Source organism: Gracilinanus agilis, chromosome 5 (assembly GCF_016433145.1).
Source record: "Gracilinanus agilis isolate LMUSP501 chromosome 5, AgileGrace, whole genome shotgun sequence".
Taxonomy (NCBI): domain Eukaryota; kingdom Metazoa; phylum Chordata; class Mammalia; order Didelphimorphia; family Didelphidae; genus Gracilinanus; species Gracilinanus agilis.
The window spans coordinates 232221380-232248001 of record NC_058134.1 but is presented as its reverse complement, the minus strand read 5'-3'; the positions used below and the strand labels follow the sequence as shown (position 1 = coordinate 232248001).

Here is a 26622-nt window from a genome sequence, read left to right as displayed (position 1 = left end):
TTAAGAATATGCACACACATAGATGTGTAGAGATAACACACATGTCTCTATCCTATCTCTGCCTACTTTCTCCCTCTTCCTCTCTCCGTCTTCCCCCTCTTCCCGTCTCTCTTCAAGTGTTCTGTCTCATTAGAAGGTAAGTGTCCTGTGACTAGGCTTTGTGTAGTCCTTCGTCCTTGCATCTCCAGCCCAGTGCCTGGAACATAGTAGGTGTCCGATAAATGCTTGCTGACTGATAGATAGGGCTTGACCGAACTATTTCTGATGGCAAGGCTAGCCTGCTCTCTTTCCTCATGTTCAGAAAGAGGTACGAGCTCCACACCAACCCGTATACACACAAAAGACCATGGTCCTTTAAACACAGACATTTATACCTATGCCACAGTGCAGAGCAAGCCCTGGGTTCGAGCTCCTGTCTCCTACTGCCAACGTGACCTTGGGCAAATCCCTTCACATTCTTACCCTTAGTTTCTTTAATGATAAAATGGGTATAATAATAGCACCTGCCTCCCAGGGCTGTTGTAAAGACCAAAGGAAATAATACTCATAAAATGCTTAGCACGATGGCTGGCACATAGTAGGAGCTTAGTAAGTTTGTTCCCTTCTCTTCCACTTCCAGGTGACACTCTAAGTTGGCAAAATTGTAAAGAAGGAGCCCTCCTGGAGTGGGAGTGGGAGTGGGAGTTTTCTCACCTGGGAGTTTCTTGTATTAGGGAAATCACAGATGTACTCTCTCCCTGTAGCCTTAGAGATCTCAAGTAAGGAGATGATGTAGACTGAGCACACTGCAACCTTTAGCATGCCACAGACACTCCATTTATTATGATTAGGTTTGGTATATTCATTTCTACATAGAAAGCAGCTTCTGATTGGCTTTGGTTGGAACAAGAAATATCAGAAGAGTGACCTACAAAACATCTGTGGGCTCTGCCAGGCAGCTAGCAGCCTCCCTAACCACATTTTCTTTTGAAATAAGCCCTCTCTGATTTAAGGATATGGTCTGGCCATTATGCTGTGAATTCTTCATGCTTCCCCATTAAAAGCCATGTGAGAGACTTCGACAGATGTTTATTTAAAAAGGCTTTCAAACTTGGACAGAATTCATAGCTGCCCTACATAAAGATAGAGATATCTGCGGTCAAAGAGGAGAGGTGGTGGTTTAAAAATATTTTTGGGAGGGTAAGCAAAGCTGTCTCATCTTTAGAGATTGCTCAAAGCCCAAGTCCAAGCTGGTCACCTTTGTGACTATTGGCACACTTTTTCAGTATTTTGAGAATAAGCCTGAGTATAGTTTTCCCAAGGATTGTTTAAATTGTGGATGTCAGTAGGGGGCAGGGGAGAAAAGGGCAAGGCTAAATTTGTGGAGCTTCTAGAACATTCAGGTCAATTTCCTACCCATATATATTAATTTACTTCTATAAGCTTTAAGGTTCAGGAAGCATGGGGCAGCTGGGTAGCTCAGTGGATTGAGAGTCAGGACAGGAGGTCCTAGGTTCAAATCCTGCCTCAGACACTTCCCAGCTGTGTGACCCTGGTCAAGTCACTTGACCCACATTGCCCACCCTTACCACTCTTCCACTAGGAGCCAATACACAAAAGTTAAGGGTTTTAAAAAAAAGGTTCAGGAAGCATTTCCCCAAAGGGTAGGATGCTCAAGTATTTGTATCCTCCTTTTTCCAAAATAAGAAACTGAGGTCTAGAAAATTTAAGCCACTTGCCCAAGCATAGGCTTTTCCATGAGTTACACTAGGTAGTACTTAAGTAGTACTAATGAAGTTTGTAAAGCAACTTACATATGCTATCTCCTTTGAGTCTCCATCCTGGAAGTAAGTGTCATTATGATGCCCATTTTGTACATGAGGAAAATAAGTCTGGGAGAGGTTAAGTGACTTGCCCAGGGTTACACAGCTTTTAGTGAGGCAGGATTCAAACTCAGATATTCTTGACTCTGAGTTCCCTGTAATATTGAACCCATTTTTAATGTAAAAAAATATTAAATTCATTTAAAATTTTTATTTTTCCTAAATTATATGTAAAAACATTTTTTAACATTTGTTTTTTTTAATTCCACTAATCCTAACAAACTGTCCCATTTACACTGGACTTCAAGTTTTACAAAAGATTTTATACACATAATCTCATTTGATTCTTACATTATAAAGTAGGCGTTATTATACAAATGGATAAGCTTCTCTTTCTCCTCCTCCATCATCTATTTTGATCTGTGATTTCATTGGTTTGGGGAATTGCCCAGTCAAGAAATTCCCTCTACCACTCTACATCAGCACCTTCTCTGAAATTTAGAAACTTAGAGCACTGTCTAGAACAGTGAAGTTAAATGGCTTGTTCAGAGTCACACAGCCACTGTCAGAGGAAGAATTTAAACCCACATCTTTTTTTTAAACCCATACTTTTTGTTTTATTAACAATTCTGGGACAGAAGAGTGATAAGGGCTGGCAATTGGGGTGAGGTGACTTCCCCAAAGTGTCTGAGTGTGGGTCCTCCCGACTTCAGGCTTGGCATTCTATCCACTGTGCCATCTAGCTGTCCCAAACCCACCTCTTTTTAATTCTAAGCCCAGTATTCCATTTGTTAAACCAGGGGTCCTGGGATCCACAGACCTATCCACAGACCCCTCTGGTGATTAGATTTCGGGGTGGGGGGGTCTGTGAGCTTGTTGTTATTTTGATAGCAGTTTCTATTATATTGGTTTTCTTTGCAATCCTATGTATTTATTTTATAAATTTAAAAACAATAGCATGAGAAGGGTTCTAAAGACTTCACTAGACTTCCCAAGGGTTCTATGACACAGCAATAAGCTATGGACCCCTATGAATTTATAGATTTAATATAGAAAACCCTTAGATGAGGAGACTGCCCTTTCCCATTCTGTCTTGGGCTCTGATGAATCGATCCTCTTTACCCAGACTGCATGAGTCAGACATGGAATTTTGAACTCAGATCTCAAGATTCCAAGGTTGTCTCTCGACTGGTTAAGTGGCCTAAAGAAATCCGCCTGGCCTCACTGATTTGCTCTCCCTTTAGACCCACAGTGAGGAGAAAGGAATCTACAAACAGCTAAGCAAAAACTTGTTTTCTGAAGCTAGCTAGCACCTGTGCCCTTTGGACAGCGACTGCTTCCTCGGGTTAGGAAGTTGAGGAGAGCGGCTGCCAATGGGCCTCTTAATGGAGATCATGGTGTAATTACAGGGAGGTCATCTTCTGAGAGACACTTTTCTTGTTAACATCACAGCAGGGAGCTGAGGCTCTGCTCTGGGGCAAGGCAACGGGCCAACTTTGGACCATCTGGAGCCCGTTCCTGAGAAAGCCGGGCCCTGCCCTGGCTTTTTCTTGAAGTGGGGGATAAAAAAAAGGCTGAGATTCCAGCTGAGATGTCAGGACACACACACACACACACACACACACACACACACACACACATCTGGAGAGAGAGACTGAAACCTCATTGTCTGCAAATTAAACAACTGTATTTCAGGGGAATGGCAAATCTGACTAATTGCTTAATTTGCCAGGTTTCATGTCGTTGTGAACAGGAGGGAGAGAAGGGAGAAGTTATCCTTTTGTGGATTGAGTGGAGCTATTTTAATTAATGTATTTTGTGTGTGAATAGGGCAAAGGGCTTCTGAGGGAATTCTTGGTTCCTGGAGTCCCTCCACCTACAAGATCTATAACCCTTCTGAGATTTAGGAGATGAGTCCTAGAGAATTGTCTTGGGTAGAGGGAATTTAGGTGGCTTATCCCAGGGTTCCACAGCTGTTTTGTTTTTTAATCTATTTTCCTTGGTGTATGGAACTAGGAAGGAGCATTTCTTTACAATGCAGTCACACTTATTTTGGAATTTAGAGATGCTTGGGTTACTTAGGGCCTAAAGTGTCTTGCTTTTCCAGGGTTCCACAGTCGTGTGTGTCAGAGATGACACTTGAACTGGGTCTTCCCAACTGTGAATTTCTCACCATTCACTCTACCCCCATTTATCCCTATTTTGGGTCAGTTAGGCAGCTTAGTAGGTAGCCTGTTGGGCCTGAAGTCAGGAAGATCTGAGTTTAAATCTGTCCTTAGACACTTAATAACTGTGTGACTCTGGGCAAGTCACTTTACCCTATTTGCCTCAGTTTCCTCACCTGTAAAATGAACTAGAGAAAGAAATGGCAAACCATGTTAGTATCTTTGCTAAGAAAACCTCCAGAGGAAGGGAAGAGGGGAGGGAGAGAACATGAATCAGGTAACCATGGAAAAATATTTTAAAATAAACATTTTTTTTAAATCACAGAAAGAAAAAAAAGAAAACCCCCAAAATTGGAGGATGGAAGAATTGGACATGACTTAATAACAGCAAATCCCCATTTTATAGGTGGGAAAAAATAGAATCAGGAGGTACCCGCTACATATCACTGAGCTCACCTCTTTTTTAGAAAAGAGAAACAGCTCAAGTGGAATGAATCTGTGTGCCTGTGTCTGAACTGCTCTCTCAGTAGTCCATCCCCATCCCCCTTCCTTAATCCTCAGGGATTTCTGTTTTAAGAAAAGGGCTTCACAATCTCTGATAGGTAGAATGAGGGTAGGAGACTTTTTTAGGTGGGAGAAGTTCCTGATACCATTCCTGTGCCCCATATGCAGAGGAGGCACCATCTTTTCACTCTATTAAAGGCTTAGAATTCTACAAGCACTTAATAAATAAAATTTAGGGACTGAACATTCCTAATTACTCAAACTGAAGGAAAGGGGAGTTGTACAAGGCCTAGCAAGGATAAAAATGGAGACAGATGACTGAGGACATACCTTCTCTAGCCTGTCTTGGAAAGTTCAACATCTTTGGGTTCTTAATCATAATAATTTATATGGTGCTCTTAAAGTGCTTTACAAATATCGCCTTGTTTAATCCTCACAACAACTTCATGAGGTCAGTGCTATTATAATCCTCCCTATTTTACAGATGAGAAAACTGAGGCAGGAAGAGGTTGAGTGACCTGCTTAGGGTCACACATGTAATAAGTATCTGAGCTCCTATCTGGACTTGTCTCTTAATTCAGGTCCAGAGCTCTCTCTCTCTCTCTCTTAAACAATCCACTTAGGCTGGGTGGCTCTCTCCTTCACTGAGAAATTTTCCCTTATCTTTTATCTTTTGTGGCCAAAAAAACCCCCCAAAACATGGTTGAAGTTGGAAACACGGAACCTGAGTTCAAACCCTACCTCTGCCACAAAGTCATTAAACTTCTACTTGCCCCAGGTTTCTTGTCTGTAAAATGAGGCGGGAGACTAATTGGCCCCTGAGGTCTCTAGACCCAGGATTCCAGGTTTTGTCAATAGAGTTGGTTCTGAGGGCTATCAAACTCCTTCCACAATGAAAACCAAGGCCAAAGATGGACCTTTAGGGATCCAACTTTTTTCTTTCTTTTTCCAGTATTTAGTTCGATTGGGATTGGACTACTCAAAATGATGAGTACTGAACAAGGCAATGAAAATCGTCTTGTTTCTAGCTGGTTAGGCTTTCGTTCAGGGCCCGTGGTACTTTGGGAAAGGCTTGAATAAAGATAGTTAAGAGGAAGGAGGGTGGATGGATGACACTTGCTGTCCTTGATAATAGAGAAACGTTTGGGCAGCAAAAGAAGAAACATGGAAATCTGGAAGCAGTTAGGTTACTAGAAGGACTTGCAATAGAGACAAAACCTTGAAACTCACCACGTCAAAGGCTGTGAACACATGGCAGTAATGGTGATTTGATTTCAAGTCTTTTGTGATATATGCGAATGTGGAGAGATCCTCGGGGTCCTGAGCAGCACAGGAGATGTTCCGGATTTCGTGCTCAGCAATGATGTTCTGGAAGAAGAAGAATAAAAGACACATTTCCAACTGTTTTTTTTTAATTTCCATTTATTTATTTATTTATCTATCTATCTATCCATTTATTTATTTATTTATTTATTTATTTATTTATTCATTCATTTATTTATTTGTTTGTTTATTTTTAAACCCTCACCTTCTCTCTTGGAGTCAATACTGTGTATTGGCTTCACGGCAGAAGAGTGGTAAGGGTAAGCAATGGGGGTCAAGTGACTTGCCCAGGGTCACACAGCTGGGAAGTGTCTGAGGCCAAATTTGAACCCAGGACCTCCCATCTCTAGGCCTGGCTCTCAATCCACTGAGCTACCCAGCTGCCCCCTGTTTTTTTTTTTTTTTTAAAGTCAGGAGAATAAAAGACCTCTGAGATGAGCCACTATTAAGCCCTATTGGTAAGTAGCTTCATAGGCTGAAATTATTTCACACTATCCAAACCAATCCAAGCATTTACTAAACACCTAGTATGTGCAAATCATCGTGTTAGGAACTGGAGAGACAAAGACAAAATGAAAAATAATGCCTGCCCTCAGTGAGCTTACCTTCTATAAGGAAGATATAACATACAAACACATAAACATATCATAATAATAGCTAGCATTTTATAGTGTTTTAATTTTGCTAAAGTACTTAAAATATTGATTTCATCATGTATATGTTTATTAATTATATACATATATTACTATATATTCATTAAATAAATCTGCAATATATTTAACATAATGCCCAGCACATAGTAGGTGCTATATAAATTCTAACGATTATTAGAATATTATGACATATATATAAATCATACATGTATATCTATATATGTTATTCACTAACAGTGCTAGGAAATAGTAGGTGTTATATAAATAATAGCTATTATATGTGTGTATATATTTGCATATATATATACATATATACATATATATATCTGTGTGTATGTGTATATAGACACACCTGTATTATTCGTTAGCACAGTGCCTGGCAAATATCTAAGTAGTGCAGTAGGTAGAGCACTTGGCTTGGAATCAGAAAGAGCTTTCTTCAAGGAGTTCAAATCCAGCCCAAGACAGTCACTGGCTGTGTGACTCTGAAATAGTCACTTCAACCTGTTTACCTCAGTTTCCTCATCTATAAAATGAGTTGGAGAAGGAAATGGCAAACCTCTACAGTGTCTCTGCTAAGAAAACCCCAAATGGGGTGAGAAAGAGATGGACATGACTAAAATTACTCAACAACAATATAAATGATAACTTATTATATCATTATTTTATATGTATGGATATAATATATATGTGTGCATATCTATCTATCTATCTATCTATCTATCTATCTATCTATCTATCCATCTATCTATCTATCCATCCATCCATCCGTCTATCCGTCTATCCATCCATCTCTCCCTCCACCCACCTGTCCATCTATCCATCTATCTCTTCCTCTACCCATCCACCCACCTGACTGACCATCTCTCCATCCATCCATCTATATATCTATTTATCCATCCATCCATCCCTGTCTGTCTTTCTGTTTGTGTATCAAGAGGAAGGAGGGAGGAATCAAGAAAGATATCGCATGGGTGATAGTGTATCTTAAAGGAAACTACATATTCTCAGGGGTGGCAGTGAGGAAAGAGGGCATTCCAGGCATGAGAAGCAGCCTGTGCAAAAGCTTAGAGATGGAAGATGAGCTCAAGAGAAAAGTAGGCAGGGTAATATGATTGGAGGGTAGAATGTCTTTATATGCAACAAATCTGAAAAGATTTAGAATGTGCAGGGCTTGAGACTCTATGCTGAAGAGTTTGTCATTACTACAGAGGCAATAGGGAGCTATTGAAAATTCTTTAAGTTTATCTATGTGCAATTTTAGGCAAAAAAGTTTGACAGGACTGAAACGAAATGACTAGAATAAAAGCTCTTTGAGGGCAGGGCCTGCCTTTTTTCCTTCTTTTTTTCTTTATTCCTTTTGCCATTGTATCTCCATTGCCTAATGCACAGCTTGGCACTTCAATTGTTTTGAATTGAATTGAATATTTTAGTTTGATTTTAATCTCCTGAAAATTGCCCTTCTCTAGAGCCTGGAGCTCTATACAGCATTATCTCTGCAGCAGAGATTCCAAGGCCCCCTCTGGAAATCCTTCTTTGGTCACAGTGCCTCAAAGGTGCAAATGGAAAGCTCACAGATTCATACAGAACCCATCTCTGCTCTCTCAGAACGGCCTCTTTGCATTCTTCTCCCTTGTCATCTCTCAGAACGGGTCCTGTGCTTCCGGTACCCAGATTACTTTGTAATTGCACAATCTGAAATGAACCCTCCGCAGCTTGCCAAGTGAGAGGGAGCCTGCCTGGTGGCACCTAAAAATACTTTAAAAACATCTGTCCGCTGCCAGCAGCTCCAACGAGTACTTCGTGTTCCGCAGTCAACACAGCTGCATGGGGGGTGGGGGGAGGGTTGGTGGTGGTGGTGGGGGAACGATTAAAGAATTAACTCCGCTTAAAAATAATAAATTAAGGTATCTTTTATCCTGGCACTGAAACCAGCAAGTTACGGGAATGACGCCTGTCAAAGCGAGCTCGAATGGAAGCCGGAGCCCAGAAGCTTGTAACAGCCTTTTGCAAGAATCTCACAAATACTGACAGAAGGTCACAACCTCATTCTGGTGTTCCCGTCAGCCCTCGGTGCTGGGTAAATGCCACCAAAAAAAAAAAGCATCTTGTGAATTTATGAAATGCACTTATAAACGAATATTTCATTTTTTAAATAAAGTGGTTGCTATTGGTGATGTCTCCAAGGTCCTCCTCCTCCTCCTTCCCATCAGATGCTAATGTCCTGGTGGCAATCTGGTGCCGCTCCCATTGATTTCACCTTCCCAGGACAGAATCACTCTGGCACTCTAGAGACAGTGTAGTGCACAGCTTAGATCCCTGCTTGTAGAGGCAGCAAGACCCGGGTCCCAGGCCTGCCTCAGATCCCCCTTAGCTGTGTGACCAATGGGCAGATAACTCTCCTGAGTCTCAGTTTCTTCATCTGTAAAATGGGAGCGATAACAGCATCTACTTCCCAAAGGGAGGCTGTGCAGGCTCAAAGAGGACAATGCCTGTAAAGTGCTATCGAAATGACAATAACAAAGCCTCCCAGTAAAGAGGGGGGGAAGTTCTATTTTCTCACTTTTTCTCTTGGTTATTATAATTACATAGCACTCAGTTTCATTGTGCTTTCCCCCCCCTTTTTCTTGGCCATTATTTCTGTTCCTTCAGCCATAGACTGTTTTCCTGGTCCGGTCTCCTTCACTCTGGGTTAATAGCTTTTCCTGCTTCTCTAAATTCCTCACATTTGTCGTTTCTTCCAGGGTAATAATATTTCATTACACTCATAGATATTTTCTTTTATGAGCTATTTTAGTCAGACTGGTATTGCATTTGCACGCTCTAGAACATTGCCTAGGGACCCATAGGACAAGCCAAAGCGCCAGGGAGCAATTAGATTGTAGGAAAAGTGGCCCCCATGATTTTCAATGAACTGAGTTCCTTTATTCTTACCTAGAGATTTTTTAAATGTCTTTCCCCTTTAGGAGGGAAGCAGCCAGAGGAGCTGGCATTTGTTACGGATTGCTAAGGAGGAAGAGAAGCTGAAACATTGTTGAGTTGGGAATAGTTAGTTGTAAATGATATCATCAGGCTTTTTCTTCGTTAATTCTTTGAATTAATTTTTTTTAAACCCTTGTACTTTGGTGTATTGTCTCATAGGTGGAAGAGTGGTAAGGGTGGGCAATGGGGTCAAGTGACTTGCCCAGGGTCACACAGCTGGGAAGTGGCTGAGGCCGGGTTTGAACCTAGGACCTCCTGTCTCTAGGCCTGACTCTCACTCCACTGAGCTACCCAGCTGCCCCCTGAATTAATTTTTAAAGGAATGACAGTGTATCTAAGACAAAAAGGTATATTCCTTTCATATTTAAACAATCTCACCAGTCACTCAAACATGCACAAATCCCTCCATTTCCTCTGTCTTTCATCAAAAATTTCTTGTTCTCGGGCTGGGAGGGGTACGGCACAATGATTCGGTCCAGGCAATGAATACAGCTGTTCTGTGTAAGATCAGGCTATGACAAAAAGAGGAAGCCACGATCCCATTTCTTTCTCCTTCTACAAAACACATTTTTCTCTCAACTCTGTTTGGTTTTCCAAGGCTTTTCTCTGAGGCAGGGAATGAGGCCCTTCCCACACAGAGTGGCAGCCTGGGAATGAGAGCGGCAAACAGCGAAGGCTGGCCAGATGCCAGAATTGTGCTCAAAGACCAACTGGAGCCGCCCTAGGGAGCAGGCACACACAGTACACAGCTCTTAATTTGCTCTTAATTTGAGCCCCAAGTTCTTAGAAGGAGATAGATTTGCATAAAACAAAAGGATGTTTTTTTTGGGCATCCTATTCTCCCCTCACATCACTAGCATTCCAAAGTATCTTCGGCTGATTGGAGAGAGGCATGGAGGAAGAATTTTTATTGTCTTCTTAATTTACTCAGATGGAGAAACTGTGGCACCAGCGGGTTAAGGGCCCTTCCATTCCGACTCCAAGCAGGAGTTCGGCATAAACCACAAATCTTCCAATTTTCAGCCGAGTACTTGCTCTCCGGCTTTTGCTCCCTCTTCAGGGATCTTCTAAATCTGAAGATTGAGGCGAGGACGCTGTGGGAACTCAGTTATGGCAGTTGGCAGATGTCGGCTCTAAGGTCTGATGGGGCCCCTACCTCTGGGTCATGAGTCTGGGGGAAGCTTATTGCTTTTAGACCATTTTCGTGCCTAAATCTTTCCTGTGCCGCGTTTTTAATTTAAGATAATTTGCAACATCTCTTTGCTCAAATCATGATGAGTGATTCCATTTTTCTCCCAAGTTGTTTGGAATGAATTTCAAGTCTCATAACTTGCCTCTTTAGTACTTGTTTCCACCCCACCCACACTGAATGAACCCAGATGCAAAACATTTATTTGAAAAGACAGAAATGCCTTTCTTCAGATAAAAAACAACAATAGCTTCTTCCTGTCTCTATCTAATGGAAGTCAATGTGCACAGGAGAAAAAAGGAAAATTGGAAATCATTAATTACCCTTTATAAGGGCAGACAGGTAGCTCAGTAGATAGAGGCTGAGCCTGGCGTTAGGAAGACTCATCTTCTTGAGTTCAAATTTGGCCTCACACACTTCCTAGCTGGGTGTCCCTGGGCAAGTCACTTAAACCTGTCTGCCTCAGTTTCCTCATCTGTAAACTGAGCTGGAGAAGGAAATGGCAAACCTTTCCATTATTTTTGCCAAGAAAACCCCAAATGGGATTTGAACAACAACACTTTTGGGAGGAGCAAAAACCTGGAAATAATTAATTAAGTGAACCTGAAAGGCAAAGCTAATTATAATGACCAGATCATAGGTTTAAACCTGGAAGGAATTGGAAAAACAACAAAATTGCCCCTTATACATCAAAAAGCCTCATCGTTGGGTTCAAAGAAATCAACGATGGTAATGAAAGAGCAGGACCTTAGGAATTAGGAAGGATAAGTCCTAGTCTTGAAACTCCATTATTAACTAGTTAGCTGTGTGTCCTCACACAAATCATTTGAGGTCTCTGAACCTCAGTTTTCTCATCCATAAAAACATATGGATTGACTGCAGTATCTAAAATCTGAGAGGTCAAATAGTCCAAGCTCCTCATTCATAAGGAAACTGAAACCCAGGGAAGTTAAATGACTTTCCCAATATTACCCAAGTAGCAAACATCAGAGGTAGAATTTGAACTCAGATCGCAATATTGGCTCTTCCACTGAATGGTTTTTTTATTCTGAGATTCAAATGATACATAATGGATATAAAAAAATTCTGGAAGACAATGTTCTACCAGAGTAAAATGTTCCCATTTAGATATTTCTAAATTTTTATTTTTAAATATTTTTTCTATGTTTCCATGGTTCATTTTCTCTTCCTCCCCTCTTTCCTCCCCTCCTCCCAGAGCCGACAAGCAATTCTACTGGGTTGTATAAATGTTATCACTTGATGCCTATTTTCAAATTATTCATTTTTGCTACAGAGCAATTTTTTAAAGCCAAAACCCCAAATCATATACTCATATATAATGTGATAAGTGATGTCATTTGTTCTTCTTTTGCATTTCTTTTCCCATAGTTCTTTCTCTCAATGTGGTTAGTGTTCTTTCCCATAAGTCCTTCAGGAGTGTCCTGGCTTGTTGCAATGCTACTAGTAGCAAAGTTCTACAATATTTACTTTCTGTGTACAGTGTTCTCCTGGTTCTGTTCATTTTGCTCTGCATCAGTTCACTGAAGTTCTCCCAGTTATTATAGAAATCCATCAATTCATCATTCCTTATAGCACAATAGTATTCCATCACCATCATATACCACAATTTGTTCAGCCATTCCCCAATCGATGGACAACCCCTCAGTTTCCAATTTTTTGCCACCACAAATAAGGTGGCAATAAATATTTTTGTACAAGTATTTTTCCTTCTTATCTCTTTGGGGTACAATCCTAGCAGTGGTATTGCTAGATCAAAGGGCAGGCATTCTTTTAAAGCCCTTTGCACATAATTCCAAATTGCCTTCCAGAATGGCTGGATCAATTCACAGCTCCACCAGCAATGCATTAATGTCTTGATTTTGCCACAACCCCTCCACTATGTATTATTTTCCTTTACTCTCATATTGGCCAATCTGTTAGGTGTGAGGTAATATCTCAGTGTTGTTTTGATTTGCATTTCTCTAATTATAAGAGATTTAAAACTTTCTCATGTGCTAATTGATAGCTTTGATTTCTTTATCTGAAAATTGCCTGTTCATGTCCCTTGACATTTAGGTATTTCTATAGGCTCTATCTTGATTACAGGCTTACTTACCATTAATAAATGAAACCATTCTCATTTTCCATAAGTAGGCTTAGATTTCACAGATCTTATATTTCACATGGGAGGGTTAAGCTAAGCTAATAATTCTACAGCAGAAATGTCCATGCCAAAGTATGCCTTCAGCTACTAATTCAGGTTTTGAATCATCACCCAATAAGCCTTTATATGGGGTGCTTTGGTAGCCCTAAAAATATGAGAATACTTTTTTTGAGGGGGACAGGAGTGGAGATTTCATAGATCTGTCTTGCCCTTACCACTATTCTGTCTTGGAACCCATATACAGTATTGATCTAAGACAGAAGATGAGGGTTTTAAAAAACAGGTTATTGGGAAATATTTAACAAAGTACTCAAAATAGAAGAGAACATAGTAATGTTAATTTGTGATTTTCTAAGTGTGGCCCCCCAGGAATGGTTTAGTGGCCCCAGTTTCTACTTGAATTTGACTCCATTGCTCTAGGCAACTCTCTAAGACTCTTAAATTGCAAAGCAGGTGCTGATCTGAATGGGTGGGGGGGGGGGGGGGAGGGAGATTTTTATCGTCTGGGAGCTGCCAATAAATAATGAAATCTGAGGTCTGGTCCTCTCCCAACCTCTCTCTGACCCCCAGCACTGGGAACAGGCTCCTTTCTCATATCTGCCTTTTAGAATCTGCTGTGCTCAGCTCAGAGGTCCCCTCTTCTGTGGAGCCTTGCCTGCTCCCCTCAGAAATTCTCTCTTCCTCCTCGTGTTTTTTTTTAGAATACTTTGTCAGGACCTCTCCTTGCCTTTTCCCCCCCTGCATACCTCATTCTAGAATTATTTATATGTTGCACACTCTAGTAGAATGCAAATTCTTTGTGGGTTGGGATGGTTTCATTTTTGTCTCTGTGTATTCAGTATCCTACCTCATTTCTGGTACGTATAGTAGGTCCTAAATAAGTATTCTATGGAATCGAACATCTTTTTTTCTTTTTCTTTTTTTTAAACCTTATGTTCTGCCTTAGAATCAATGCTAACTCTTGGTTCCAAGGCAGAAGAGTGGTGAAAGTTAGGCATTTGGGGCAAGTGACTTGTCCAGGGTCACAGAGCTAGGAAGTGAAATCCAGCTAGGAAATCCAGATCTGAAGCCAAGACCCGCTGTCTCTATGTCTGGCTCTCTATCCACTGAGCCACCTTGCTGCTCTTGAGGTATCCTTTTAAAATAGTTAGTATGACTGCTTTAGAAGACTGTGTTGGTAAGCCTGATTTGCCATTCATTCATTGTTTTTTTGCTGTTGTTTTTAAAATAGTAGGTAGTCTCTATATTCATGCTAACTTATGCTTATAACATAATTTATAGAACCTCTGCACTCTATTCTATATTAATTATGCCATTAGAGTGTAGGATTTAAATTAATATCCAACACTCCAAGAATTATATTTTATAGGGTTTATTTAATAAGCACTTGAAGTAGAAGGGATAAAAAGGAAATAGAAGTAAAAAACCCTAATTATTTAACAAAATTAAAACCATGTGAGCAAGTTCTCAAGCCTCTCCCTCACCTCATCTCTGGAGCACCCAAAGAGAGCCAGAGGTGGGACTAAACCAAATTTATATTGTGCCTACGTCAGCACGTAAGGTAAGGAGAGTGGGGTGCTGGGAATTGTAGTTCTAGGGCACAGAAATTAATTACCCAGGAGCCTATAACAACCCTTTAAAGGAGATGATTATCATTCCCATATTACAGATAAGAAATTGGTTCAAATAGGCTAGACATATTCTTCATGCAGAAATACTTTATGAATGTTTGCTAAATGAAAGAATAATAGAACACGAGAGCTAGGAGGGACTGCAGGGATAACTGAGTGCAACTTTTTTTTTTTAAATGAGGAAAGTGATGAAATGAAATTGAAAATCTTTTATACCAACAAAATCAATGCAACAAGGCTAAGAAGAAATGCTGTCAACTGAGAAAATACAGTCAACAAATAGTTCTCACAATAAGCATTATTGACTATTACCAGCCATATGAAATTGCTTCAAATCACTAATAACGAAAGGATTTAAAATCATCTCACGTCCAAAAATTGGCAAAGATGGCAAAAGATGGGAATAATCAATGTTAGAGGGGTTGTAGGAAGACAGCCTTATTAATACACTAGAGATAGCAAATGATCCAACCACTCTGAAAAACAATTTGGAATTCTGCTAAAATAAAACGCTCATTTTCTCAGACTCCAAAATTTTACTGCTACGAATAAACCCTGAGCAAATAAAAAACAGAAAGGACCTATGTACACCAAAATTTTCATAGCAGTACTTCTGGACAGAGAGATGGTTTGGTAGACAGAATGCAGGGTTTAGAGTCAGGAAAGATTTCTCTTCCTGAGTTCAAATATAGCCTCAGACTTCTAATAGTGGTGTGTCCTTGGGCAAGTCACTTCACCCTTTTTGCCTTAGTTTCCTCATCTGTAAATGAGTCCAAGAAGGAAATGGCAAACCACTCCAGTATCCTTGTCAAGAAAACCCCAAATGGGGCCACAAAGAGTGGGACAAAACTGAAATGACTAACAAAAACAACACTTCTGGTAGAAGCAAAAACCTGAAAGTGATGAAATAAGTGTAGTTGATGTTTTGCATAATAATACATATATGATCCAGATTGAATTGCTTGCCAGCTCCTATAAGGGAGACAATTTGGATCATATAACCTTGGAAAACTTATGTGGAAAATGTGTTATTACATGTAATTGGTGAAATAAAATATCTTTATAATAAAAATAAATAAGTGAAGTTGAGAGAGTTAAAGCTAATTATTATCACCAGATTACAGATTCAGAGCTGGAAGAAACTTCAGAAGTCATCTCACTTTACAGATGAGGAAACTGAGGGCAAGGGAAATGAAGAGACTTGCTGAAGGTCACGCAGAATTTGAACACAGGTCCTCCAACTTCAAATCCAGTGTATTCCCCATTATAACAAGGCAGAGAATGCATTTAGTAAATAGCAGAGGAAGCACGGACATGATGCTGGTTGGAATCCTGTTCCTCAAGGGAGATGGTACAGGGAATAGCTGAGAGTGGATTGTTGAAGTCACATTAGTCTATGGACTGCAGGCACAGGATTTTTTCTCCCCGTCCCCCAGTGTCTGTGTGTCTCTTTGCAGAACTTTTCTTTGCATTGTATGATGCTGAAACATCCTGATTGTAGACTTTGGGATTTGCTACTCTTCCTGATTTAGCCTCTACCTGGGGTCAGCCAGGTGGCTTAGTGGATAGAGCCCTGGGCTTGGAGTTGGGAAGAACTGAGTTCAGATCCCAAGACATGTGTTGGACTTGCCCAGGCTCACAAAGCTATCTTCCCCAGTCTCGATTTTCTAATCTGTAAAATAGGAATTCTACTAACACTAACTCCCAGGGCTGTTGTGAGGATAAAGTGAGAAAATATATGCAAAGTACTTTGCAATCCTTATAGTACGGAATTGACTTAGCTCTGATTATGATGGTCATTTCTTGGCTTTTTAACACATCGTTGGCCATTGATGCTTTCCAGGGAGCAGAGAATCCAGCACCTTTTGCTCTTCTCTGAGGGATTAGGATGGCAGACCTAGACCTGCACCCCAGCCTCTTATTTTATACATAATCAGATCAAGAATCAGGGAAGTTCAGAGACTTGCCCAAAGTTGCCCAAACAATCAGAGCACCTGGATTCAAAACCAGATCCTCTGATTCTCAAGTTCAACAGATGGATTTCTTAGTAAAGGCTGGTAGGTCATCCTAATGTCCTTAGGCTTTTTGCCTATGGATAGGATAGCACTAACTCTGAAGGAAGAATAATCATTAGACTTAGGAGTTATGAGACATGGGTTCATTAAGGAGATTGGTCTGTAGTTTTCTTTCTCTGTTTTTGATCTACCTGGCTTTGGGATCAGTACCATATTTGTGTCATAAAAGGAATTTGGTAGGACTCCTTCTTTGCTTATTATGTCAAATAATTTGTATAGTATTGGAATTAGTTGCTCTTTGAATGTCTGATAGAATTCACTTGTGAATCCATCAGGCCCTGGCGATTTTTTTCTTAGGGAGTTCTTTGATGGCTTGTTCAATTTCTTTTTCTGATATGGGATTATTTAGGTATTCTATTTCTTCTGCTCTTAATCTAGGCAATTTATATTTTTGTAAATTTTTGTAAATATTCATCCATCTCACTTAGATTGCTATATTTATTGCCATATAATTGCACAAAATAGTTTTTAATGATTGCCTTGATTGATTTAATGATGACTTCATTAGAGGTGAGGTCTCCTTTTTCATCTTTGATACTGATGATTTGGTTTTCTTCTTTCCTTTTTTAAAATTAGATTGACCAGTACTTTGTCAATTTTGTTTGTTTTTTCAGAGTACCAGCTTCTAGTCTTATTTATTAATTCAATAGTTCTTTTACTTTCACTAACTCTGAAGGAAGAATAATCATTAGACTTAGGAGTTATGAGACATGGGTTCAAATCCTACCTCAGACACTGTGTGACTATGAAAAAGTCAGAACCTCTAAGGGCTCAGTTTTCTAATGATAATATTATTATTATTAATTATATAACATACTAGATATGTATATAATTAATTATAAAATGGTTATATGTAATTAATTGTATTGACAATACAATAGTCATTTTAATGCCATATTATGCATAATATACAATGAAATATGTTATTATTAATGTCAATTGATTAATAGTACTATATGATAATAATTTTAGCTAGCATCTATATAGTATTTTAAGGTTTACAAAGCACTTGACTTATGTTATCTCATCTGATCCTCCCAACAACCCCAGGAAGGCAGATGCAAATAAGACAGATTAAGTTACTCCCCCAAGGTAAAGTGCTTTGCAAATCTTAATATGCTCTATAAATGGTACTGTTATTGTTATTGCTATTATTATTCCTTTGCAGTTTTAGAGCTAAGTTATGCTAACAGTTATGCTAATTTATCAAGAGTGTCAAAATGGGGGGTTAAAAGTGAAATCAGGAAAACCAGAGTTCAAGTCCTGTCTTTGACATATACTGGTTGGTTAGTAATGGAACTGGAGATATATGGCAAAGTACTAAGAGCCTTGGATTAAAATTCTACATCTGATGTATACCATGTGACTAGGAAAGTCCACTTAATTTCTGTGGGTCTCAGTTTCCTCATCTATAAAATGGGGGGATTGGATGCAAAGGAGCCTCTAAGATTATTTTTGTCTTTCAATCTAGTGCCCTATCATCTTAGGATCTTTTTTTAAGAAGCAAAGGGAGGAAAAAAAAGGGGGGAATTTTTGTAAGACAAAACTTCCTAACAAAAATCAAAAATAAAATGATGTCAAGTTAGAGAGAGGGATTCAGGCATTGGGGTAGAAAGCAAAGGATTATGAAGCACAGATTTTTAAATCCCAATAGGTTATCTTTGTGTGCCTCTTTCCTTAATCTAGGAAATGAGAAGTCTGGGCTAGAGGACTTCTGACTTTCCTAGCCTAGAATATGGAAGTCATCTATGGTGTCATCAGCATGAGCAAATCTTGGTATGGGAATTCCCTGTGCTCACTTGGGATTGTAACCCCATCTGTGACATAGTGTTCCATAAGGATTATAGCTCTAGAGTTGGAAGGGATTCCAGAAGTCATCTAATTCATTTTACAGATGAAGGAACTAAGGCTCATAGTGATTAAGTGATTTATCTAAGGTCACACTGTTAGTAAGTGATAGAACCAGGATTTGAATTGAGTCAGAGCGTGGTTTCTATTACACTTTACTGCCTTTAAATCCTAGGGAGGGAGTTGCCCAAGGACATGCAGAATATATTTAATCCTTAATCCTATTTATCTTGGTTTTCTTATCTGTTAAATGAGCTGGAGAAGGAAATGACAAACCATTTCAGTATTTTAGCCAAGAAAACCCAAAAATGGGGTCGCCAAGAGTCAGACAGGGCTCAAACAAATAAATAATTTTTTTTTCTTGGAGGGGTTTGTTATGGAGAAGAACTGGTAGCTGATAGGGATTAGAAAAGAAAGTAGGAATCAAAGAACTTTCTACTTTTCATAATCCATGATATCAATGCAGATTTAAACAATTCAAGTTTAAAACAGTCTTTTGGGACATTCCCATATTAGAAGACTTGTTCAGAGTTACTCAACTAGGAAATACCAGGGGTGGGATTTGAACCCAGGTGTCCCTGACTCTCTCACTATAGCCATGGAGCTGCAATATATTTACTACCACACTGGAAATCTGTTTTTGGCCTTATGCCTGCTGGTTTATAAAGTAGCCTCAGGCATAAATCTTAAACTACATAAATCTTAAACTACTGTCCCACCGATCTCACATACCTTATTTGTTGCGTCGATAAATTTGACTCCTTTATAAGAGACTGAAAGAATAATTGTTGGGACTTTTTTCATCTGCTCTGTAGATTTCTGAAAATAAAATTAGAAAGCTGTGAGAACAGGATGTGTTGCATGGCAACTAAAGTACATAATTTTTCCTCTTGAAAGATAAAAGTGAACTAAAATTACATTTTACACACACACACACACACACACACACACACATATACACACATGCACACAAATATATCCCCCACAGAACACACTCTGTATGTTTGTGTCTCTTCTCTTGGGTTTTGACTATGCTTCAGGCTTATAAAGTAGCTGTCTTGCACTTCAAAAGCTAAAAATATTCTCTGTTGTCAGCCCATTGGAATACTCTTCTTCCCTGGCACTAAAGAAAAACAGGAAGTTTTTCCCCCTCCTACATTTCTAGAGTTGTTTGCTCTTCGGAGAGTACTGAAGCCACACTTGGTTCACCTTGGGGCAAGAGTTCTTAAACTTTTGTGGGTCCTGGACCCCCTCTGGGTCCCTTCTCAGTAAATTGTTTTTAAATACATAAAACAAAATAGAAAGAATTACAAAGAACACCAATAATCTAGTTATCAAAATATTGAAAAAAAAAGTTCCTGAACCCAAGATTAAGAACACCTCCTAGGGGAAGTTCCAGGTGTTAAAAATAAGAAAATAATGAGTATATATCTTTTACCCTGTATTCTTCATTTAACACTGAAGGGTGATTTCACATTAAACACAATACATCTATCCTTGAGGAATTTGTGGTTTGATTAATGTGGGTTGCCTCTTTACATTATCCTCCAGTGCTTCATCATGGAGTGGAGATGACCATAGGTTTTTAAAACCTATGTATAGCAGTGGAGTTTAAGGTCTGAAAGATTTTGCCAGTTGGAAACATTTTATGTAAATTTTTTGAGAAGGATACATTTAATATTTATCCTTTTCTGTATCAGATTTTTAAGCTCCAATACATGTCTCAATTTTTATGAAGGTACCATGTACTGCTGAGAAAAGTATATTCCTTTTGATTTCCATTCAGTTTTCTTCAGATGTCTATCATAGCTAACTTTTCCAAAATTCTATCCATCGCTTTATCTTTTTTCTTATTTACTTTATGATTAGATTTATGTAATTCTGAGAGGGGAAAGTTGGGGTCCTCCACTAGTATAGTTTTACTCTCTATTTCCTCCTGTAATTCATTTAATTTATATAAATTCTTAACAACAGACTATGATTGTTTGTTGAGGGCCAGCCTAGTTAAATGTGTTTTGAGAAGTGTTATCAGAAGTAGACTGGACACTTAAGGATAAAATCTTTAGCCATGATTATCCACTTATACACATTCACTGCTATTCTAGGACAAAGGCGCTCAGAATTTTTCTTGAACAGGGCTAATCTTTCCCAAACACACAACTTATGCTTTCAGCAGAACCTGACTGGGCCACCCAGCCGTTGCAAGCATGTCCCAATTCCCTTGGATCAATGAAAAAATCTTGTAGCTAAATAAAGATGCATAAATACTTGTTTGGGTTCCTTCATTTAGATTTGTTCATCTTCTTAGGTTAAATTCTCATAAAAATGTTCTTTTTAAAAATCATTGTACTTGGAACCACAATATCTTTATGCTTGCCTTTGATAATCAATTGTTTAGCTCTGCACATAATTGATCATGTACTTTTGTTTTCTGGCTTTAGCATTTGTGTGTGTCTATGTATGTGTGGTTGTATAAACACATGAGCATGTGCTTATTCATACATATTCCTCTAGATCTAATGTTTATTACAGTTCCCAAATCATCTTTTTAAACATCATTTTCCCCATCAACACCCTCCCCCTCTACCCTATTACATTCAATGTCAAAACGAACCTACCTGACAGTTAGCCTGATGGATTTTCAAGGTAAAACAAGAGGGGAAAAAAGGAAAGAAAACATATGAAAAGGTCAGAGAAAAACTTTCATAGCAGTTCACCAAGAGCTGAATCAATTAGCTAAAGATAACTTATTAAATTAATTTCATTCCTTCTTCTGTCACTTGATACCCAATTATTTTGGGTAAGCTGCTTAACTTGTTGAGCCTCAATTTCTTTGTAACATGAGGGGTTTGGACTAGGAGACCTTAGCCCAGTGCCTGGCATGTAGTAAGCACTTACAAATGATATTTTAGTCTATTTCTCTATCTTACAGGTTCCTTATACCTCTAGACTTAGATCCTAGGTGATGCTGCAAAATGGAAAAGCTTAGGTGGCACAGTAGATGGAGCATGAGATTGGGAGTCAGGAGGATCTGGATTCAAATCTGATTTTAAGACACTTCCTACCTGTGTGGCCTTGGGCAAATCACTTAACCCCATTTGCCCAGTCTTAGATTTGTTACTAAGACAAAAAGTAAGGGTTTTAAAAAAAGTGGGAAAAGCTATTGCTATATTCTAAGATCTGGCCAAAAGCCCTCTCATTTAAAAAAACTGCTGTGGGTTTTTACCAACCTGGTCTCTCTTCTCCTCTCTCTATTTACTCATCTTTACTCCATTTGCACAGCCGTCTCACTAGTGACATGCTGGAGCCTTCTGTTCTGAGCTCCCAGCACCCTTATGTAGGCCAACTCCTTGGCTCCTTCTCATGTGAAATTTCATCAGGAAAAAAAATACCTAGCCTTTCTTCTTGGCTGTCTACTGCCATTAGCCAAGCTTATTTCTGAAAACTCTGAAATGGGATGAGGAATTGGAGAAGGTCTTTTCAGACACAGCTTGAATTCAAACCTGCTCAATTCAATAATGATAATGTGATTGGATCTCTCACCTAAGCCATTTTACTGTGATTTAGACAATCTTTTTCTTCTCATTCTTCAGACACGATGTCCTTTAGCCAGTCATTCATTTTTGTCCTTTAGCAAACATTTAGAGCTTTCCACATAAAGAGAACTAATTACCCAAATATTAGACTTCCATTGTCCCTATTTAGAGTTTATTAAAATAGTCTACACTGGATTGACAAAAAGCAGTGATTTTCCTTGTGCTTCGTAATAGAATTTGAAATGATTCCAATTCATCATTTTTCTTTTATGATAACTGCTATCCTTTTCTTTTTTGGTGGGGGGCATGGACCTGCGATTTTGTCTGCCTAGGGAATTCCCAGCATGAAAATTCCCTCTACCCACACAAATGAGCAGCTCCTAGAATAAAAGGATCATAGATTTAGAACTGGAGGAAACTTCAGAGACTATCTAGGCTAGCCCATTTGTTTTACATATGAAGAAACTGAGGCATAGAGAAGTCTTGTTCAAAACTGCTCTGTAATTCATAGTTAAAAAGTTGCTTGAGACTGGGAAGTTACTAGAAGAGCTAATATGAGTCAAAGGGAACACTAGAACCCAAGAGGCATTGAATTTTGGGGGAAAAGGACTTGGGTTTGAATCCTGATTCTCCCACTTAGTATTTACTTATTTATTTTTTAAACCCTTATCTTTTGTCTTAGAATTGATACTAAGTATTGGTTCCAAGGTAGAAAAGTGGTAAGAGCTAGGGTTAAGTGATTTGCCAAAAGTCACACAGCTAGGAAATGTGCAGATTTGAATCTAAGACCTCTTGTCTCCAGGTCTGGACCACCTAGCTGTCCCCACCCCCCTGTATTTATGTGACAGTGGACACATTATTTTACCTTTCCAGTGTCTATTTCTTAACCTGTAGAAGGAAGGAGTTGGCCTAAATGGCTTCTGAGGTCCCTTCCAAGCCTAGATCTATGGCCCCATGGTTTCTCCTAGCTCTAAAGTTATGATCTTAAGTCATATAGAAAGAGCTTTCACCTCATGAGCTTCAGATTCTACCTTTAAGGCTCATCACTTGTGTGATCTTGGACAAATCATTTAACTTTTCCAGGCAAGTCTCAGCTTCCTTATCTATCAAAAGAGAGTGTTGAACAAAATGGCACGTAAGATCTTTTGCTGTCCCAAATTTTTGCTCCTATGGTCCATCCTAGCTCTAAATTTGTGTCTTAAATTCATCTTTCTGGAATCCATCCTTCTATCTACCTCATCTCTGTTAAAAAGAGAAAGCATAAAATGGGTAGCTTTCCAGGTAAGACTAGAGGATCATTGATTTAGAATGGAAATAGAGGGGCAGCAAGGTAGCACAGTGGATAGAACACTCCAGGCCTGGAGTTGGGAAGCCCTGGGTTCAGATCTGATCTCAGAGGCTTCCTACCTCTATGACCCCGAGCAAATCACTTAAGCATGTTTGCCTAGCCCTTGCCCTTATGTCTTGGAGTTGTCACTAAGACAGAAAGTAAGGGTTAAAAAAAAAAAGAAAAAAGAATGGCAAGAAGACCTGTTTTTTTTCAGTGCTTTACCTTTTTCATCCTTATGTTTTTCCAAAGCTTCACAGCCATCCTGCCCTTCCCCAACCAATGCAGAAATAGCCCAAGCTGAATTAATATCAGGGCCGGAAATAATGCTTTGGGTTTGCTAATTTCCCCAGAATTAACTTCGTAAAGAAGGCTCCAGGAGACAATGACAGGTAGCCCACCTAAGCTTTTGTAGCTTCTTTACAAAATCTTAGATGGGCTACATCAGGCCTGTGGTAGAATTTTGTATTTCAAAGGAGGCAAATACCAGAGATGACTGGGGTAGAAACTATAAGGAATTTCAAGAGGTGATCATTTAGTCCATCCTTTCCTCTTGCCATCAAGGGCCTGTATAAATCTCCCAGTCTGCAGAAACATGAAACCACATATAATTAAAGGAATAATATCATGATGCCAATTTCTCATTTGTTTTCTCAGAGAAGTTTAAAAAAAATACACCGGTCCTATTACAAACTATGATGTCTACCAGATCATGTAGGACTGAAAGTTAAGAGAAAATCAGAATTTTACAGCTGAATGTATCTTTAGACCATCAAGTCTAACTCATTCCCGATAAAAGAATCCGAGCCATAAGTTAGCTGACAGAGAAATGGCCATTCAGACTCTCTGTGGAGACTCCCACCTCTTACTTCCCATCCCCTTTCAGACAGCTCTTCTTGTTAGGAAGTTTTCCCTCTTTTCAATTTGTCCCCGTTGTTCCTGGTTCTAAACTCAATGGTTGAACAGAATAAGTCCAATTCCTCCCTGGAGAGCCAGCCCTTCAAATACTCAAAGATGGTTACCCTGTCCCTGGTGAGTTCTGGCTAAACACTGTTACTTCCTTCAACCAATCTTGTCCTAGGGGCTCTGCTCATTTCTTTCTCTATACACTCTCACTTTGTGATTTTATCAGCTCCCCTGGGCTTAATTATCCTCTCTATGCTGATCTGATGACTCTCCCATCTATCTATACAGCCTTAAACTCTGCTAAGTTCTGGTCCCACATCACCAACTACCTACTCGACATTTCCAGGGAAATATCCCATAAACATCCTAACCTTGATGGGTGCAAATTCATTTTTGTATTTTGCCTTCCCAAACTCGACCCTCTTCTAACTTTCTCTATTTTTTTTAATTTTGAAAAATTTTTAAGAATATTTTTCCATGGTTACATGATTCATGTTCTTTCCCTCCCTCCCAAGCTCCCCACCCCCTTCCCGTAGCCGGTGCACAATTCCACTGAGTTTTACATGTTACATTGATCAAGGCCTATTTCCATATTATTGATAGTTATACTAGAGTGATCCTTTAGAGTCTACATCCCCAATCATCTCCCCATCAACCCATGTGTTCAAGCAGTTTTTTTTCCTTCTGTGTTTCTGCTCTCACAGTTTTTTCTCTGGTTGTATAAATTTCTTTCTCATAAATCCCTCAGAGAAGTCCATTACATTTGATTTTTACCACAGTGTATCTGTCTCTGAGTATAAGGTTCTCCTGGTTCTGCTCCTTTCACTCTGCATCAATTCCTGGAGGTCATTCCAGTTCACAGGGAATTCCTCCAGTTCATTATTCCTTTGAGCACAATAGTATTCCATCACCAGCATATACCACAATTTGTTCAGCCATTCCCCAACTGAAGGACATTCTCTCATTTTCCAATTTTTCACCACCACAAAGAGTGCGGCTATAAATATTTTTGTACAAGTTTTTTTTTCCCTATGATCTCTTCGGGGCATAAACCAAGCAGTGCTATGGCTGGATCAAAAGGCAGATAGTCTTTTAAAGCCCTTTGGGCATAGTTCCAAATTGCCATCCAGAATGGTTGGATCAATTCACAACTCCACCAGCAATGCATTAATGTCCCAATTTTGCCACATCCCCTCCAACATTCATTATTCTCCCCTGCTGTCATTTTAGCCAATCTACTAGATGTGAGGTGATACCTCAGAGTTGCTTTGATTTGCATTTCTCTAATTATTAGAAATTTAGAATGCTTTCTCATGTGCTTATTGATATTTGATTTATCTGAAAATTGCCTATTTGTATCCCTTGCCCATTTATCGTTTGGGGGAGGGCTCAATTTTTTGATTTGTACATTTGTACATTTGATTTAGTTCCTTGTATATTTGAGTAATAAGATCTTTGTCAAAGTTTTTTTTTTATAAAGATTTTTTCCCAATTTGTTGCTTCTCTTCTAATTTTGGTAGCATTGGTTTTGTCTGTACAAAAACTTTTTAGGTTAATGTAATCAAAATTATTTATTTTACATTTTGTGATTTTTTTCTAACACTTGCTTGTTTTTAAAATCTTTCCTTTCCCATAGATCTGACAAGTATACTATTCTGTGCTCACCTAATTTACTTATAGTTTCCTTCTTTATATTCAAGTCATCCACCCATTCTGAATTTATCTTGGTGTAGGGTGTGAGATGTTGATCTAGACCCAATCTCTTCCATACTGTTTTCCAATTTTCCCAACAGTTTTTGTCAAATAGTAGATTTTTGTCCCAAAAGCTGGGCTCTTTGGGTTTACCATACTCTGTCTTGCTGATGTCACTTACCCCAAGTCTATTCCATTGATCCTCCCTTCTGTCTCTTAGTACCATATCGTTTTGATGACTGCTGCTTTATAATACAGTTTAAGATCTGGTACTGCTAGGCCACTTTCCTTCACATTTTTTTTCATTATTTCCCTTGATATTCTTGAACTTTAACCTTCTTTATTACTATTAGGGGCACCACTATCCTTTTGGACTCTCAGGTTTGCAACTTAAATATTATTTATGACTCCTCATCCCAGATATGTTATCTGCTCAGTTGGTACATCTCATTCTTTCCATCTTTCCAACATCTCCGGCATCTGCCCCTTATCACTGCTGGCACGGCCACCAACTTAGTTAAGGACCTCATTACCTTTCACTGGACTACGGCAATAGCCCCTTAATTGTTCTTCCTGCCTTAAGTCTCTCCTCATGCCAATCCACTCCTTATTCTGCCAGCAAAGTATTGTTCTTTAAGTCCAGTTCTGACTATTTCACTCCATCTACGCCACAATTTCAAGAAGTTTCCTGTTTCCTCGAGGAGCCAACAAAAATCTCTATTTGGCTTTTAAAGCCCTTCGCAACTCAAGCCCCACTTAACTTTCCAGCCACCTCATTCATTTACTTCCTTTCCTGCTCTCTGCTGTCTAGACAAACTGGCCTTC

The 26622-nt window shown here is 39.2% G+C and overlaps 1 protein-coding gene across 1 annotated transcript in view; it reads right to left on the bottom strand.

The window, feature by feature from the left end:
* The window catches only part of ANKS1B (ankyrin repeat and sterile alpha motif domain containing 1B), a 1330035-nt gene that overhangs the window by 20517 nt on the left and 1282896 nt on the right, over positions 1-26622 (bottom strand). The window contains exons 24-26 of the mRNA XM_044679159.1: positions 20955-20966; positions 19069-19155; positions 5702-5839 (exon numbers count right to left, since the gene is read on the bottom strand). Coding sequence (XP_044535094.1) covers positions 5702-5839; positions 19069-19155; positions 20955-20966 — 237 coding nt within the window. The remainder of the gene's footprint in view (positions 1-5701; positions 5840-19068; positions 19156-20954; positions 20967-26622) is intronic.